Raw genomic sequence first — 16,847 nt, 5'->3', positions numbered from 1 at the left:
TTGGCCACCTCCAGAGACAATCTCTACAAGCATTGAGCCAAATCCTGGACGGAAACCATACTGATCCCCGAATTTCTTTCCTTTTAGTTTTTTGGGCTGGAATTACTGTTATGATCTGCAACAAGTACTAAGGAAAGATAGGGGAAAGCTGTCCCTACAGTAAGACTAAGCTGAATCCCTACGATGTAGCGGGCTGCCGGTTCCTAGTGAACAGACCCGCCTTAGTCCTCGGCTAGTCTGAACGAAGACCTATTGCATAAGGGGATGGGTCCCTAAAAGAACTAAGGACTGGGACAAAAATGGGACACCACCTAAACAGAGAAGTTGTTGCAGAACACAAAAAGACAAACTGACAAAAAGGTACTAGAGGTCCCAGAAGGACCAAGCGAACTGACAGAGATAGGCACCGAAGCACCTGGCTAGAAAAATAGTCAAACACTGAAGTCCAGCACAGCCAAAAGGGCGGAGCTGAAATATAAAGGCAGATGGTCATGTGACCGCAAAACACAAGATGGAAAAAAACAAACAGGAGGGTCCTAACAGTGACATTAATTGTGTGCAATTTCAATACGATGAGTGGTTGTCTCATCAGTATTTTCCACCTGCGTTGCCTCCACCTTTATCAGAGGGGGGATTGCTACATCCTGTTGGTGCATGAGTTTTTGCGATCTGGGCAGGTATACTATTGCCCCTTGGTAAGGACCATAAATAATAGCACTAAATAAAAAAACCCATATCGTTTGGCAGATTTTTTTAAAGACAAAAAAACTTAATAATCAGGAATGTAATGGGAATAAATTAAGAGCAAAAACTGGCCATTTTTGACCTAGTGACGGGTCCTCCTTAAAGTTACACTGGTCTGTCAAAGTACCAAAGGATCTTCTAGGGCATAATAATGGCCCACAAAAATATAGCTGAAGACAACCCCCTAAGACTTTGGAGACTATTGCTAAACATTAGGCTCTATATGTTAAAGGCTGATTATTATTATATTTATTGATCTACGTGTGCAAGTATAATGATTATAATGAAATTTAAAGAGGATCTTTACCTGGTGTGAATGCCGCTGTTCTCCTGAATCCGGTGTTATTTTTCTTTTGTTCCTGTGCCTCTCCGTTCCTCAGATATGCCCCCTTCTTTCCTGTATATAAATCTAGTCTTGCTAACCAAGAGGGTGTAGTTTTCAACTCTTCTCTGTGTAGTCTTTAAGAAGATCACACTCCCTTAGTAACAAGACTAGATTTATATACAGGGAAGAGGAGGCCATATCTCAGGACTGGAGAGGCACAGGAACAAAAGAAAAATAACGTTGGATTCAGGAGAAAAGCGGCATTTACACCATGTAAAACAATTACATATCAATAGCAAGTGACAGGTCTTCTTCAAAGTGAGATTTGCATGTTCTGTGGGGGGTAAAGGCTCAACTCTCAGTCCAGTTGTCATATCCAGAAGAAATATGGAGCCATGTGTGCCCTGTCTGACATTAAGTTGTTGACTTCTGCTATCAGCAATTATCTAATGTCACCGTCCATTCTATCCTTAGGGTGCACTCTTTTCTTTTCTTCTCCATCGCACCTTGAATTCGTATGATTCTTCTATTATAATTTCCGTCTTGCGATGTTCTCCCAGACTGGGGCTTCCTGCAATCTCCTCACCGCTCTTGGTACACACCACCCATTTTCCACCTGTCTCACCTACGTGGAAAACATCACAGGTTAAATCACGATAAATGTTATTGGAGCTGATAAACAGAGTTACTGCACGGGAATACATGCTGTGCAAGTCATTGCTTTGCAACCATAAACTTATGGGGGTATTTTCAACGGAGCGGTGGTGAATAGTGATAAGCTCAAGTGCTCGTTTCTCGAGTTTGTCTAGAGTGCTCGGGTATGCACTGAGTATCGCGGGTGCTCGAGTGACATGTTCAACTCCCCGCGGCCGCATGTTTCATGACTGTTAGCCACAAAACATGCGGGGATTGCCCGTGGTTATCAGGTAATTCTCACATGTTTTGTGGCTGTCTACCTGCTGCGAAACATGCGGCTGTGGGGACTCGAACATGTCACTCGAGCACCCGCGATACTCGGTGCATGCCCGAAAACCCTAGACAAACTCCAGTAACGAGCACTATACTCCACTCATTCTCTATTCCTTTAATGACTCCGATTTCTCACAATATAAATATAATCCATTCTCCTATATGCACATACAGCATAAACATCATCCGACAGAGTAACAAAACTGATCTTCTTGGAGAACTCGTCTCTAGCTACCAAGAACGGTAAAGAGGGATGTTTAATATTGCAATTTTGCCATTAGTGATATTAAAAAAGTGTAGTTCATATAAAAAATGGCATAATAACAATCATCATATTTGTAGCCTCCGTTCGGCCTCATGCACATGGCACTGCTGTATGTGGGTGGTTGTGTGGTGGCACACAGAGTCGTTTAGGAAAGAATAATTCTGTAATATGGTGTCATAAAGACGATTGCTCTAAAGTCTTTCTGAGGCTGGCAGCTCAATAAGGCTACCTTGGGGCTAGGAACTCCATCTAGAAGGTTCCAGAGGAACCTTGGCCTTAACCCTTTACCTTTGTATAAAGAGATTTTACAATGGGGTCCCTGGGGTTACATCCACGGAGTAGCTGCTGGATGGATGAGCCAGCTTTAGACAAGGATAGTCAAACTAGCAGGATTGTAAAAGAAGGGACGAAATCAGAAGGACACAACGTACTCAAGGGAATAGCCAGGATCGGATATCAGGGGGACAGTCAAAAGCAAGGTGAGATAAGCTAAGGTCAGATCGGGATGGGGGGGGTCACGAAGATGTAGTCAGGGTCACAAGCCGGATTAAGAAAAGGGTCAGTACAACAGAAGAGGAGCATCAGAGTATGGGGAGTAAACAAAGCACAATAATTGGCAGGTTAAACAGATTGTGGTACTGCCCAATTGGCCACAACAGGGAGCTGCCTAATCTTGTTGAAGTGTTGGAAGCACACACCCATTCTGTCTGACTGAATGCTACCACAAGTACCAGCTACACAATATCCCTGGCTGGACGGCAGCTGTGCTATCTAGTAATATTGGCCATGACATGTCCTCCTCCATCACCAACAGCACCTGCAAAGTGAATACCAATGTGCCTGGCGGGCAAAAGGAGACGTCGTTGGTGCAGGTGCAAAGATGTAACAATGGCAAAAGTTTTCATTCAGAAAGAATGCTTCAGTAAAAAAACTTTGTCCACCTCTGTTTAAAATGGGCGGCATATGGGGAAATGTAGAGGCCCTCAATACTCTGTGAGTGAGCCATGATGGCTCCCTACAACTTGATTATGTTAAGCATAAGGCCAGTTTCACACATCCATGAAATACAGACTGATCGGATCAGAAGACCTGACCTTGACCAATGGGTCTTTTGAACTGACCCAATGCCTACGAAGAAGGTCAACTTGGGTTGGGAGACCTGGTGGTCAGGTCAATCCAAACATGCTCCATATTTCACAGATCGACTTGGTCTCTCATCAATAGTGTTTCTTCCTCCACCTAAATCACGATTCAATTCCCACTAATTTATTAATTACCCTTCTGACTTTACCTCCTCTCTGCATTTCCGGTTCTCCAAGTTCAATGAAGAAGTTCTTGTTTTTTTCATATTCCTCATCATCAATGATCTGTATCTCAATATACCTCCTGGAAGAAGATACGTGGTCAGTGTATTGAGCACATGGACCATAAATCATATCCATTCACTTCATGCATTAGGAATTCAACATATGAAGCTTTTATAACAATAGGACATTGGATTCTAAAGTTCAGCACAATTACCCCTGGGGTGAAACAATAGTGATCACCACTGTTCACTACGAGGAACCATACAGGTCCCTAATGTAAGCGGAGGCAGATATGATAACAGATACAGATTAAGGTCTAATATCATTTAGCTTATTGTTCTTCATCGGTAAAGCTATCGCACAAGAATGATGAAGAATCAACCAGTCCCAACCGCAACAATACGATGAATATAATATAACTGAGAATCCTTCATCGGTGCCGAGCAGCAGAGTGTGACAATGGGAATAGAAAACAATTATTGCCTAGTAGGCAGCACAACAATAAAAGAGATGGTATGTAATGAGGGAAAACTCAGCGTTTCTACCCATCACACAAACCTTAATGCTCCGGTATATATGTGTCTACAGACCATTGCATTTCTTAAAAAGATGAAAAAAAATTATGCCAAAAATAAATTTTTTTACAAGCACTGGATATAGCAGTGAAAGATCGTCCGGCCCGGTAGCATTCACATGGCCAATTGTGCTGGGAAAGGGATTATAGAGACCGGTAGGGGACTGGAGCAACATTAGAAGAGAAGTGATGGAAGAGGAATCAATTAGGAGACTATGCTTTTTTAAAGTAATTTCTAAGGTCTGCTGTATTACTTTTTTTTTATAAAGAATTTAAAGGTGAAAAAGCTTATTGCGTTTTTTTTCTTAAATAATCAACAGTTCTAAACCCCCTTTAAATTACATAGTATAGTGGAAAAAAACACATATACTATATGCACAAAAGTATTGGGACGCATCTATTAATTGTTTACGTACCTTTCTTTTAGTCCCATTGCCCCCTGTGTATAGTATCTGGCCCATCTCTCCCCCTCCCAGTGTATAACATCCGTCTCCTCGCCATCCCGTCTGCTTTTACTACCATGTAACAGAACGGCCGGTGGTGTAGAGCTTCCTGATAGCATTGTGGTCCTGTAGTAGGATCTATTGGGGTGACAAGTCCATTCATATACTCCCCCATCACTTGTGAGTGATATTATTGAGAAGTGGAAGGAGCCGCAGCAACTCAGCCACAAAGTGGAGACCTCATAACATTACAGAGCGGGGGACCGAGGACCAGATCCAGGAAAGTCACCACCACTCTGCTGACTCCATAACTGCAGAGTCCTGGCCTCTGGTATTAACATCAGCACAAACACTGCACGCCCGCCGGGAGCTTCATAGCCTAGCCGCTGCATGCAGCCGTACATCACCAAGCACAATGCTGAGCGTCAGATGGAGCGGTGTAAAGCCACCACCATTGGACTGTGGAGCAGTGGAAACCTGTTCTCTGCAGTGACAGATCACACTTCTCTCTCTGTTGTCTAATGGATGAACCTGGGTTTGGTGAAAGCCAGGAGAACGTTACCTTCCTGACAGCATTGTGCTCGCTGTAAAGTTTGGTGGAGGAGGGATAATGCTATGGCTTGTTTTTCAGGGGTCAGCCTAAATCCCTTAGTTCTAGTGTAAGGAAATCGTATTACTTCAGCACAAAACATTTTGGACGATTATAGCTTTTAACTTTCTGGAAACAGTTTGGGGAAGGCCCTTTTCTATTTCCCACGAAAACAAGATCCATAAAGACATGGTTGGGGAGTTAGTTCTGGAAGAACATGACCGGCCGCACAGAGTCCAGACCTAAACCCTATCCAACACCTTTGGTATGAACTAGAATAAAGATTGTGACCCCGGTCCTCTTCCCATCATCAATATCTGACCTCACAAATGCTCTTCTGGATGATGGTGCAAAAAGTCCTACAGACACCTCCAAAATCTTGTAGATCCTTCCCAGAAGATTGGAAGCTGTTATATCTGCAAAGGTAGGACCAACTTCATATTAATGTCTATGGATTTAGATTTGGAGGTCAGAAAACCTTTAATCTGATACTTTTGTCCATGTATGTTCATTGTGTTCAAAGAGTGGAGGGAAAATTGTCACTAATGTACAGTAATAGACAGCAAGTGATTACATAATATAGAGCTTGTTGCACCAAACCAAAGTATCTAGTCTATTTATCATTTTTGTAGTTTCTTTAGTTTTATTGTTGTCAGCGTTTTGTTTCATAACAATGGAAAATCACCAATCTTTTCTTGGAGCTCTGCATTGTGCCGCTCCTCTAGGGATACATTGACATCTGTATGCTACAATTCTTCTTGCCAATAGGATGAGTCTCTACAAAATCAGACACAGTCAGCACAAATCGGCCAGACTCATACTCTGTAAGGACATGCCCCATTGATTAGATTAATGGTAACGTCCAGCTGTCAATTTATTTAAACATTTACAGCCGTAATAGCAGAGGAAAAACACAACAGAGTTCCAAAAAGAGATGGTCCAAAATTCTACCAGAGCTGACAGTTCTCTTTAAGATGCTAATATGGTTCCCTATTATTGTTCTGCTATGTACATTAATAGTCCTCCCTTAGGTCTTTTTTTTCTATGGATTGTTCTTTTTATATCCTATGTTGGTTAATTAATGGCAGATGCTGTGTTTGCTGATATAAGCATACAATGTACCAATTCCTGTTCTTTGTGAACAATGTCAAGGTCTGTGAGAATCTCATTATTTCTGGCAAATGATGCTTGAACTTCATATTATGATTTTTTTTTTAACTTTAGTTTATCCTACATTGATTGCTTGGTGTCACACAAGGAGAAGAAAGGAATAAGTGTACAACGACAGGAAGAGGGGGAAGGGAGCCAAACAACTAGGGAAAAGGAGAGTGGAGACCCCTAGGCAGAGCTAATATCACACTGCCTACCCTACCGTCCCTATATAGGTTCTGCACCTATTGCCGAGCAGGAACCTAAACCCTGAATGTCCCTAGAGCTTAGCCCTAGATAGGGAGGGGATGGGGTGAGCACTAGTCAGGTCCCACTACAAACTAAAGACACCAAGGTAAACAAACAAAGGGGATACACTTAGCTTGAGCAGACACCAGAGAGATAACGCCAATTGTCCTCTAAGGGCACCAAAGACTAGACTAGCCGACTGCTAGTACTCCAAGCCTGCGCAGAGGTACATAGAACTATCACCGGCGACTCTCTGAAGAAACTGAGGGTTTTTCACTACCAAGCATGGGTGTGTCAATCAGCAGCAGAAGGTGGAGGTCGCTGCTGAGTCCTAAAGGGAGAAGGATATCACTATACTACAGAGATGAGAGGATCAAGAAGGCATCTGCAATGCCAAGCACAGCAACCTTCTACAGCTGGATCCAGAGCGACTGTCTGTCACACCTGTCACACCTGACACACCCGTGACACCTGGTTTTTAACATTCAATTTTTTTTTTAGATTTTTGGTTCTGTTTAGCTGATAGAAAAGTTCCTTTGCATAAAACTATTTGCTAAAACTCAGAGCAGTATTTATTGCAGCTTTACACAGGCTGACAGCGGCCGATAAGTGACCGCCAATCAGATGCATGCATGCTGATCGGCGGACGTTTAATGGCCTGTTTGGACAATTCCAATGCACAACGAATGATCAATAATAATATGGTTCTGCGCACACAGAACTTCATGTTTTTAGCAGCACACGTCCTTACATACACGATGTGCTGCAGAGAACAATGATTTATAACCTTGCTCTAAACTCATTTCACCCTATAAATGAACATTTTGCTCATGTTTAGACAAGCTTGACATTACGTTTATATAGCTGTTATATACCGTAGTTGTAAAGAGAGGAGAGAACAAGGCGCAATTGGTGACTCAGTATTGCAATTGTTAGAAGGGTGTGGGGATGGCTACTATACCATAGTTGGGCCTCGGTCCTGCTCGGCCCTTATTCACATTAAGGTAATTTTTTGACACATGATAAAGTTTTAATACTAAAAGTTAGGACCGTCCCGATTTGGGTACACCTTAGCACTGGTGGGACGGCTTTTATGCATTTTTTAAAAATAAAAAACGGTGTTTACGAAGTCCTCTATGTTATTTATATGCACTATTGCTTTTTACTTATAGCGGGGTATATGTTAATTTTGTTTCTATCTTAGGTTTTGTTCTGTTTTGTGGCCAGCGTGAACATGCTACTACACATTTCTTGTATACCAACTTATACTCCAGTTCATTTCTTTCGGTTTTGCTTCATGTTTAGACAAGCTGATAATCGGGAAATGAGCGTTCCTAGGAACTCTCCCTCTTGATTAAATGGGCTCTTATTGCCATTTTTGCGCTTACGCTTTTTTATCTCCTTCCAAGAGCTCATTTATGTTTAGAGCATTTTGATTTTTTCCGTCAACATAACTGTATGATGGTTGGTGACAGATTCCCTTTAATTAGTTCGCTCGGGGGTATGAACCTGCGATCACTTGATCGACCATATATGTTGCATGTATTGCAGTGTATTGTGAAGTCACTGGTCCTTGTAATCACTGGACTGGTATAAGGTTGAGTCACAGGCTGGGCTTCATAGGAGATATCACATGGCAGGCACAGAGTCCTTCAGAAGGTCCTGGCTGCTATGGCAGACCATCGGCACCCCGCAATTACTTTGCGCCAGGTGCCAATGACCGTCGCAAGTGACACTCACCATGTTGAAGTCTCTTAAATGTAGCTGTGGCACCCCAGAGGGTCTGGTTGCCACAGTGGTAGTAATACCATGTCTGGGAGCAAAACAGGGGTTTCCTGGCCAGGAAGACATTACAGCAATACCTCCTGCCCCAGACCAGAAAGGGGAGGATCCTGCCCTTTATAACTGGGTCTGGAGGCGGGGTTAGGTTAGTCAGTCTAGAGTCAGAGTCTAGAGTCAAGTAGGACACGAAGGAGCCAGGAGCTGAGGACTGGAGCTGGCAGAGCTCGTCCTAGCCGGAGCACATACAGAGAACTGGACACCGGAGTCCGAGGCTGTGGGGATTGTATATCCAGCAGCAGAAACCGCACGGCAGGAGATTGTAGGTCTCCTGGCCCATCAGAAGCCCGGAGGCTCAGCCACACGAGAGGATCAGTGCCGCCACAGAGGAGCGAGGAATACACGGGATCCGAGTCGCCAGCCATACGCGTGAGCACCGCACGTTACACTCAGGGATGTGGGCTACAATACGACTATAAGCGGGATAGCCAAAGAGTACAGTCAGAACGGCAGGCCTACAACTCCACCTGGCCAGGAGGATTCTAGGATTGCTCCCAGACTGACCAGGCCCTCATCCCTAGCAAGTACTCCCATTGGGGCCTATATAATTGCCACCAGTAAAAGACCTGGGACTGCACTATCTGACTCCGTGTCATTACGGACTACCTGCACCATAACCACCATCATCCATACACGCTGCCCTGAAGCTCCACTCTTCCTGTGGGGAGTCACATCACCTTGCTGCACACACCATCAGCTTCAGTGGACTGCTCCGCAGCGGCGGTTCCCAATAACCGCATCCCACAGGAGGCGTAGTCGGACTTTATATAACAGAGACACATAGACTACCCTGGTTTGACCGCCCTGAGTCACGGACCGGGTCACCGCCACGGTGACTACAACCCCCAGCATCCACAAGGCCCGGCTCCGGGTATCCCACGGCCCAGGGGGCGCGTCAACTTTGGCGTAGTCGGCAGGATTTCGTGCCCGCGACCACCGGGTACTGCGCGCCTTCACAGACTGTGTCGCATACCGTGGTGAAGATTTCCCGCCATCGGCTGCCGTTTTCCCGCCATTGTCCGCCATTTTCGGGTCGCTGCGCGGGAAGAAGAGGGGCGTGATCGCTGAAAACGCGCGAAGTCCAAAGACCCGCCCCACGCACTGACGCAGAGCCAGGTCCAGGAAGGAGCCACCGCAAACGCTGATGTCAGACGCGTGCGACGCCAGATCGTCGACGGAGACCCTCACCTGCGGAACTGCGGCCTACGGAAGAAAAGAGATGGAAGGTAGGCCACGGTTCACTAGGGGGAGGAAGACACCCGATATAGAGGGAACTTCAACCACCGGCGCGGCCGCTGCCGCGGTAATGCCATTCACCATGCCTTATATACCGGGGGCAGCGTGGTTGCCACAGTACTCAGGAGAGTCGCACACCCTGAGTGACTTCAAGGAGAGACTAAGCAGTTTATTTAAAGTATACCCCCTGTCCGAGGAGCAGAAAGTGAGCATCCTTATAGGCCAGTTGATTGGTGCAGCCCAGAGAGAAGTAAAGTCCTGGTCAACCAGGGAGAAAGGGACTGTAAAAGAGATACTGGCCCGCCTAAAGGACACTTTTGACACCCGTACTACAGCAGGGATAAAGATGAAGTTTTATGGATGCAAACAACGGGCACAGGACAGTGTACGGGACTATGCTTTAAACCTGCAGGAGGCACTGAGGGCCATCAAACAGGTAGACCCTGACAGTGTGCGTGATGAAAACAGACTATTAACTGAGCAATTTATTGAGGGTCTACTGTCCAGCGCCCACCGGACACAGCTGTGCATAATGGCTCTGCAAGACCCTGATTTGGACATTTCTCAATTTAAGGACAGGGCCATCCGGGTGCTACGAGAACCAGCACCAGGTGGCGCTACAGCTCACCGCTGCCCAGCTATCACCTACCACCAGGAGGTGGCACCCTTTTCCCCGGAGCCTGTAGGAGCTGATGCACAAACTCTGGACAGTGCCCCGTCAACAGACCTGCACCATCAGGTCCAAGAGCTAACTAAAAGTGTAGCTGCACTAACCAAAACTGTGCAGTCCTTGCAGGTATCTCCCAAAGGAAAGATCCAGCTGGCTTCTAGTCCGGAGGACGTCCCGTGGCGCCGACAGACGAGGATTCCACCATCCAGAGGGAGGAACAGCGACCGCTACGACCAGGACGGACAACCCATCGGCCGCCGCTGCAACCAGCCAGGACATTATGCAAGGCACTGTCATTTAAACGAGCAAAACCTGGGGCAGAGGGCCAACCCCCAGGCATAAGACCACCAGGCCCATCAAGCTGGTGAGACAAATATGTGGGAGGACGACCGGTCCTACCTGTCGTGCTGGACGGCTTTCCAATGAGCGCGTTGCTGGACACTGGATCCCAGGTGACCACCATCCCCTACATTCTTTTCAAACGGTACTGGACTGACTCTGACATTACCCGCCGTCCTGATGAACATTTGAGCATTTATGCCAGCAATGGCCAACCCGTACCTCAGGTGGGGTTCAAAGAAGTGACCATAAAGGTTGGCAAAGTCGAACTGCCAGCACAAGGACTGATTATTGTCGACATTGATCGCCGAGAAAGTCATCCTATGATAACTTTAGGCACTAATGACATTGAAAATTGTCTTGCAGAAATAATTGTCTTATTACAGCAGGTTGCGGAGACCGCCAGTTCCAGCCAGCAGCGGGTTCTACAAAGAGAGATCAGAGCCCTGATGAGATGACAACAGGTAGAACTGTCTGGTGGTGAGATTGGCAGTGTTAGGATGAGTGACCCATTCCCTATTGCCATGCCCCCATGAAGTGAAATGCTGATATGGAGCCGGGCAGCCATCGGTCTAAGGGGTAGAGATTACCAGGCCCTGGTAGAGCCCGTCTACTCTGACAGTAGGCCCACCATTTTGACAGCCAGGGGGGTGGTTGATGTCCGCCATGGGAGAGTGCCAGTCCGCATCCTGAACATTGGGGAAAAAGAAGTCCATATGCCCCGGTATGCCACCCTAGCCAAGCTATTCACCGTCAATCAAAATTCTATAAAGACAGTGGAACCCTTACCTCCATCCAAACAGGCGGAGGATAACGGCTCCAAGGGACAGATGGAGGACTGGTGTCAGAAGCTGCATGTGGGCACTGACTCCACCCCTCCACATCAAAAACAAGAAGTATACCGGGTGCTCCAGGAGTATGAAAGGGTCTTCAGTAAACACCCACTCGACTTCGGGCAGGTAAAGGGTGTTCAACACCATATCCCCACGGGAGACCATCCACCCATTAAAGAAAGGTACCGGCCTGTACCGCCAGCACACTACCAAAATGCTAAAGGGATGTTACGAGAGATGAAGGAGGCTGGGGTAATAAGAGACAGTTGTAGCCCCTGGGCAGCTCCCTTAGTTCTTGTAAAGAAAAAGGATGGCACAATGAGAATGTGTGCAGACTACAGGCAAATCAACCGCATAACTCATAAAGATGCATACCCGCTACCCAGGATAGAGGAGTCACTAGCTGCATTAAAATCTGCTAATTATTTCTCTACTTTGGATCTTACTAGTGGGTATTGGCAGGTTCCTGTAGCAGAGGCGGATAAGGAAAAGACCGCATTCACCACCCTGACGGGCCTCAGCGAGTTCAACTGCATGCCATTCGGGCTCTGCAACGCCCCAGGAACCTTCCAGCGGTTGATGGAGTGCTGTCTAGGACATAAGAATTTCGAGACAGTCCTCCTGTACCTGGATGACGTCATATACTCCAAGACATATGAGGATCATCTGGAGCACCTGGCAGAAGTGTTTGAAGCCCTGGCTGGCTTTGGCCTGAAGGTAAAGCCATCAAAATGCCACCTGCTGAAGCCCAAAGTACAGTACTTAGGACATGTGGTAAGCGCTGACGGTGTAGCACCAGACCCCGACAAGATCACCGTAATCAAGTACTGGCCGAGACCTTCCACCATTAAAGAAGTGCGGCAGTTCCTCGGGTTGGTAGGCTACTACCGAAGGTTTATACCAGGCTTCACCAAGATGGCGGCACCTATGCAGGACCTCCTGATAGGCCAGTCCAGAAAGGCCAAGAACCAGAAACCACCATTCAAATGGGACAAGCTGGAAGATAAGTCCTTCACCAGGCTGAAGATGGCTCTCACAGGAGACGAGGTCCTGGCCTACCCTGATTATGGACAGCCCTTCATCCTTCACACGGATGCGAGCAACGTGGGACTGGGAGCGGTGCTGTCCCAGATCCAACAAGGCAGAGAAAGGGTAATAGCCTACGCCAGCAGGAAGCTCCGGCCCACAGAAAGGAACCCAGAAAACTACAGCTCCTTCAAGTTGGAGTTCCTCGCCGTAGTCTGGGCCGTGACAGAGCGCTTCAAGCATTATCTCGCCTCCTCCAAATTCACAGTCTTCATGGATAATAACCCGCTGACACACCTGGACACTGCAAAACTTGGTGCCCTGGAACAAAGATGGATGGCCCGACTGTCTAATTATGAATTCACCATCAAGTACCGGGCTGGGCACAAGAATGCAAACGCAGATGCGCTGTCCAGAATGCCCAACTTGCCAGACGGGGGAGAAGACCCAGAGGAGCTGGAAGAGATAGAGATCCTCGCTTTCCACCGCCATGGGATAAAGCAGTGCTCCCATTGTGTGAAGAACAGGTGCACTGCCAACAGAGAGGCCACATTTAATCCATTGCCCCACCATGGATGGGCAGAAACACAAGACAGTGACCCGGCTGTCCGCTTAGTCAAAGAGTTGCTGACACGAGCTGACGCGCACCCTGATCCAGATGCTCCTGAGGAGACCAAGCAGCTGTGGAAAGAAAAAGGCAAGCTGTTCATCTATGAAGGGAAGCTGTGTCGAAGAGCCATCAACTCCCAGACACATGAGTTGGTCTGGCAGGTGGTAGTCCCGAGGCGGGATGCGTCAATGGTCTTGGAAGCGTACCACAATGGAGCAGGACACTTCGGATGGAAGAAGCTGGAAGTCCTGCTACGTGAACAGTTCTATTGAGCTGGCATGAGGAAAGCAATCGAGAGGTGGTGTCGAGAATGCAGACCATGCAACCTGAGAAGAAAAGACCGTGACAGCCAGAGGGCTCCCCTGCAGCCCATCATCACCAAGCAGCCACTCTAACTGGTAGCCCTGGACCATGTGAAGCTATCCCCAAGCAGGTCAGGCTATGTCTCGCCCTCACCAAAGACAAAAATACATCTCATACCCAACCCCCTTTGTTGAGCTGATTGGTATATATGTAGCTTACCACGGGCCTGGATGGTCTGGAGTTGGGACCCGGTCCTATTTGTCTACCCTTTTATATGCATTACTTCAACTTTGATATACAGTAAGGTTTTTAATATAGGCAGTATAGGTACCGTCCCAATTTAGGGTCACCTTGCCGCTGGTGGGACGGCTTGTATACTTGTTTTGATCAAAAATAGTTCACTAAGTACCCTATATTTATTATGCAACTTTGCTTTACATTTATATATCATGATGGTAGGGTATGAGATATATTTTTGTCTTTTGTAGGTTTTGCTTCTTTTTGCTAGTGTGAACATGCTCCTATTTCTTGCATGTCTACCATCTTAGACCTCAGTTCACATTGCTTGGTTTTTTGCCCTCACCATCATAGACCACTACTCCCGGTTTCTGGTAGTAGCGCCAGTCAAGGACCAAATGGCTCAGACAGCAGCCAGAGGTTTCCAACAACACTTCTGCCACCCGCATGGTTACCCAGAACGTGTGCTGACTGACCAAGGTCCGGCCTTCGAAGCGGAGGTATTCCAGGAATTCTGCAACCTGTATGGCTGCAAGAAGATCCGGACAACGCCTTATCACCCCCAGACCAACGGGATGTGTGAAAAGATGAACCAGGTGGTGATAGACCTACTGAAGACATTGCCCCTGGAGGAACGCAGTCTGTGGCCAGAAAACTTGCCAGACCTGGTGAACCTCTACAATCATATCAGTGAATTCCACCAACTGCACACCTGCTTACCTGATGAGAGCAAGACCTGGTAAGCTGCCCATCGACCTGGATATGGGAGTTCTGACGCCAGAGGACGCTTCACCAGATGCAGATTGGGATACTGAGCGGCAGCAGCAATACCGCAAGGTACAGGAAAGTGTTGAAAGAAGTCTGTCCCAAGCAAGAGAAAGGCAAGAGAAGACTTACAACCAACATGCACCTGCTATTCCCCTGTCACCTGGAGAGCGAGTCCTAAAGAGGAAAAGGCGACTCAACAAGCTGGATGATCAGTGGGAGGAAGAGCCGTACACCGTTCTACCCTCAAACCATGATAACACCAAGGTGTGCCTCATAAGTAAGGACGGAGGTGAGACAACAGCAACAGTTTCCAGAGACCACCTGAAGAAATGTCCCGAGCAGCTGCAACACGCTAAAGAAGACCAAGATATCCCTCAACTAGCAGAGGAAGTGGAAGAAATGGTCAAAACAGTACTCGGAGAATTTCCCCGGTCGTGGACACAAGTAAATAATGCAATAGTTGTGCCAGTCCTTACATTTCTCCGACCAGCCCCTCAAGAAGCTACGGAAATCTCAGTAGAGTTGGAAGAACCATTGGCCCCGGAGGCAGAAGATTCCTCATCAGCAGACCAGGAGAATCCACCCTCTGCTAGTAGCGAACCTGCCGTACCCACGGTAAGCCAAAGAATCCGTAGGAAATTGCCCAACCTACCAGTGTCACCTCAAAGTACCTGTAGCGCAGTGCACGCTGAACCCGCCACGCCAGGGGTAGATACAGGGGACCAAGGTAGAACACAGACAGACAGTGTGTTACGTAGGTCTACCAGAATTACCAGAGGTCAGATCCCTGCTCGATGGAGAATTTGAAATGTAAAATATAACTGAAATGTTAGTATGTGTGTACTAAATATGTTTTTCCAGTTACCCGACAGGGTCCAAAAAGACTTTCAGGTTATGGACAATGGATAACCAAAAACTTTGCTGTAAAATAGCTGCACCTGTACAGTGCCCCCTTTTGTGCCAGACCACAGAACAAAAACTTGTGGAGGTGGCTGAAGACGTGGTCCAGCATCCGGATCATCAATGCCCTGCAGCCACCCCAGGGCCTCCGTGGAGGGTTTTGGACGGGTCCCTCAAACTACACCTGGTTACGGACTATACTGTGACCTATAAAGACTGTAATACTTGTAAATATTCCTGATGTACCTTGTTTATTGTTACCTGTTATTTTGCAAAAATGTGTTCAGTCCCGGAGTACTGAAATTTACTAGGGGGGAATGTGGCACCCCAGAGGGTCTGGTTGCCACAGTGGTAGTAATACCATGTCTGGGAGCAAAACAGGGGTTTCCTGGCCAGGAAGACATTACATGCAACACCTCCTGCTCCAGACCAGAAAGGGGAGGATCCTGCCCTTTATAACTGGGTCTGGAGGCGGGGTTAGGTTAGTCAGTCTAGAGTCAGAGTCTAGAGTCAAGTAGGACACGAAGGAGCAAGGAGCTGAGGACTGGAGCTGGCAGAGCTCGTCCTAGCTGGAGCACATACAGAGAACAGGACACCGGAGTCCGAGGCTGTGGGGATTGTATATCCAGCAGCAGAAACCGCACGGCAGGAGATTGTAGGTCTCCTGGCCCATCAGAAGCCCGGAGGCTCAGCCACACGAGAGGATCAGTGCCGCCACAGAGGAGCGAGGAATACACGGGATCCAAGTCGCCAGCCATACGGGTGAGCACCGCACGTTACACTCAGGGACGTGGGCTACAACACGACTATAAGCGGGATAGCCAAAGAGTACAGTCAGAACGGCAGGCCTACAACTCCACCTGGCCAGGAGGATTCTAGGATTGCTCCCAGACTGACCAGGCCCTCATCCCTAGCAAGTACTCCCGTTGGGGCCTATATAATTGCCACCAGTAAAAGACCTGGGACTGCACTATCTGACTCCGTGTCATTACTGACTACCTGCACCATAACCACCATCATCCATACACACTGACCTGAAGCTCCACTCTTCCTGTGGGGAGTCACATCATCTTGCTGCACACACCATCAGCTTCAGTGGACTGCTCTGCAGCGGCGGTTCCCAATAACCGCATCCCACAGGTGGCGTAGTTGGACTATATATAACAGAGACACATAGACTACCCTGGTTTGACCGCCCTGAGTCATGGACCGGGTCACCGCCACGGTGACTACAACCCCCAGCATCCACAAGGCCCGGCTCCGGGTGCCCCACGGCCCAGGGGGCGCGTCATAGCTATCACACTTTAACTTATCTGTTTGCAACTACCTCTGATAGGATCAGTTACTGTTGGGTGCCGGCTGTGTAAATGAGCCGGCACCAACACTGCATGCAGCAAGTTCAGCTCCTGAGCCCGCTCCATACAGAGAGATAGCACACTGACACTGCCATGAATGTATAGCAGACACTGTTG

General features: G+C 47.5%; 1 protein-coding gene across 3 annotated transcripts in view; it reads right to left on the bottom strand.

Moving 5' to 3' along the window:
* The window catches only part of LOC141173960 (sodium/calcium exchanger 1-like), a 77,217-nt gene that overhangs the window by 18,910 nt on the left and 41,460 nt on the right, over positions 1 to 16,847 (bottom strand). For all 3 annotated transcript variants that reach the window (XM_073658510.1, XM_073658512.1, XM_073658511.1), the window contains exons 3-4: positions 3,595 to 3,689; positions 1,576 to 1,694 (exon numbers count right to left, since the gene is read on the bottom strand). In XM_073658510.1, the coding sequence (XP_073514611.1) occupies positions 1,576 to 1,694; positions 3,595 to 3,689 (214 nt within the window). The remainder of the gene's footprint in view (positions 1 to 1,575; positions 1,695 to 3,594; positions 3,690 to 16,847) is intronic.

The sequence above is a fragment of the Phyllobates terribilis genome, unplaced genomic scaffold (assembly GCF_046119375.1).
Source record: "Phyllobates terribilis strain yellow unplaced genomic scaffold, ASM4611937v1 Scaffold_13__5_contigs__length_258822181, whole genome shotgun sequence".
Lineage (NCBI taxonomy): Eukaryota > Metazoa > Chordata > Amphibia > Anura > Dendrobatidae > Phyllobates > Phyllobates terribilis.
The sequence above is the reverse complement of the archived record's forward strand: the minus strand, read 5'-3'. Positions and strand labels throughout refer to the sequence as shown.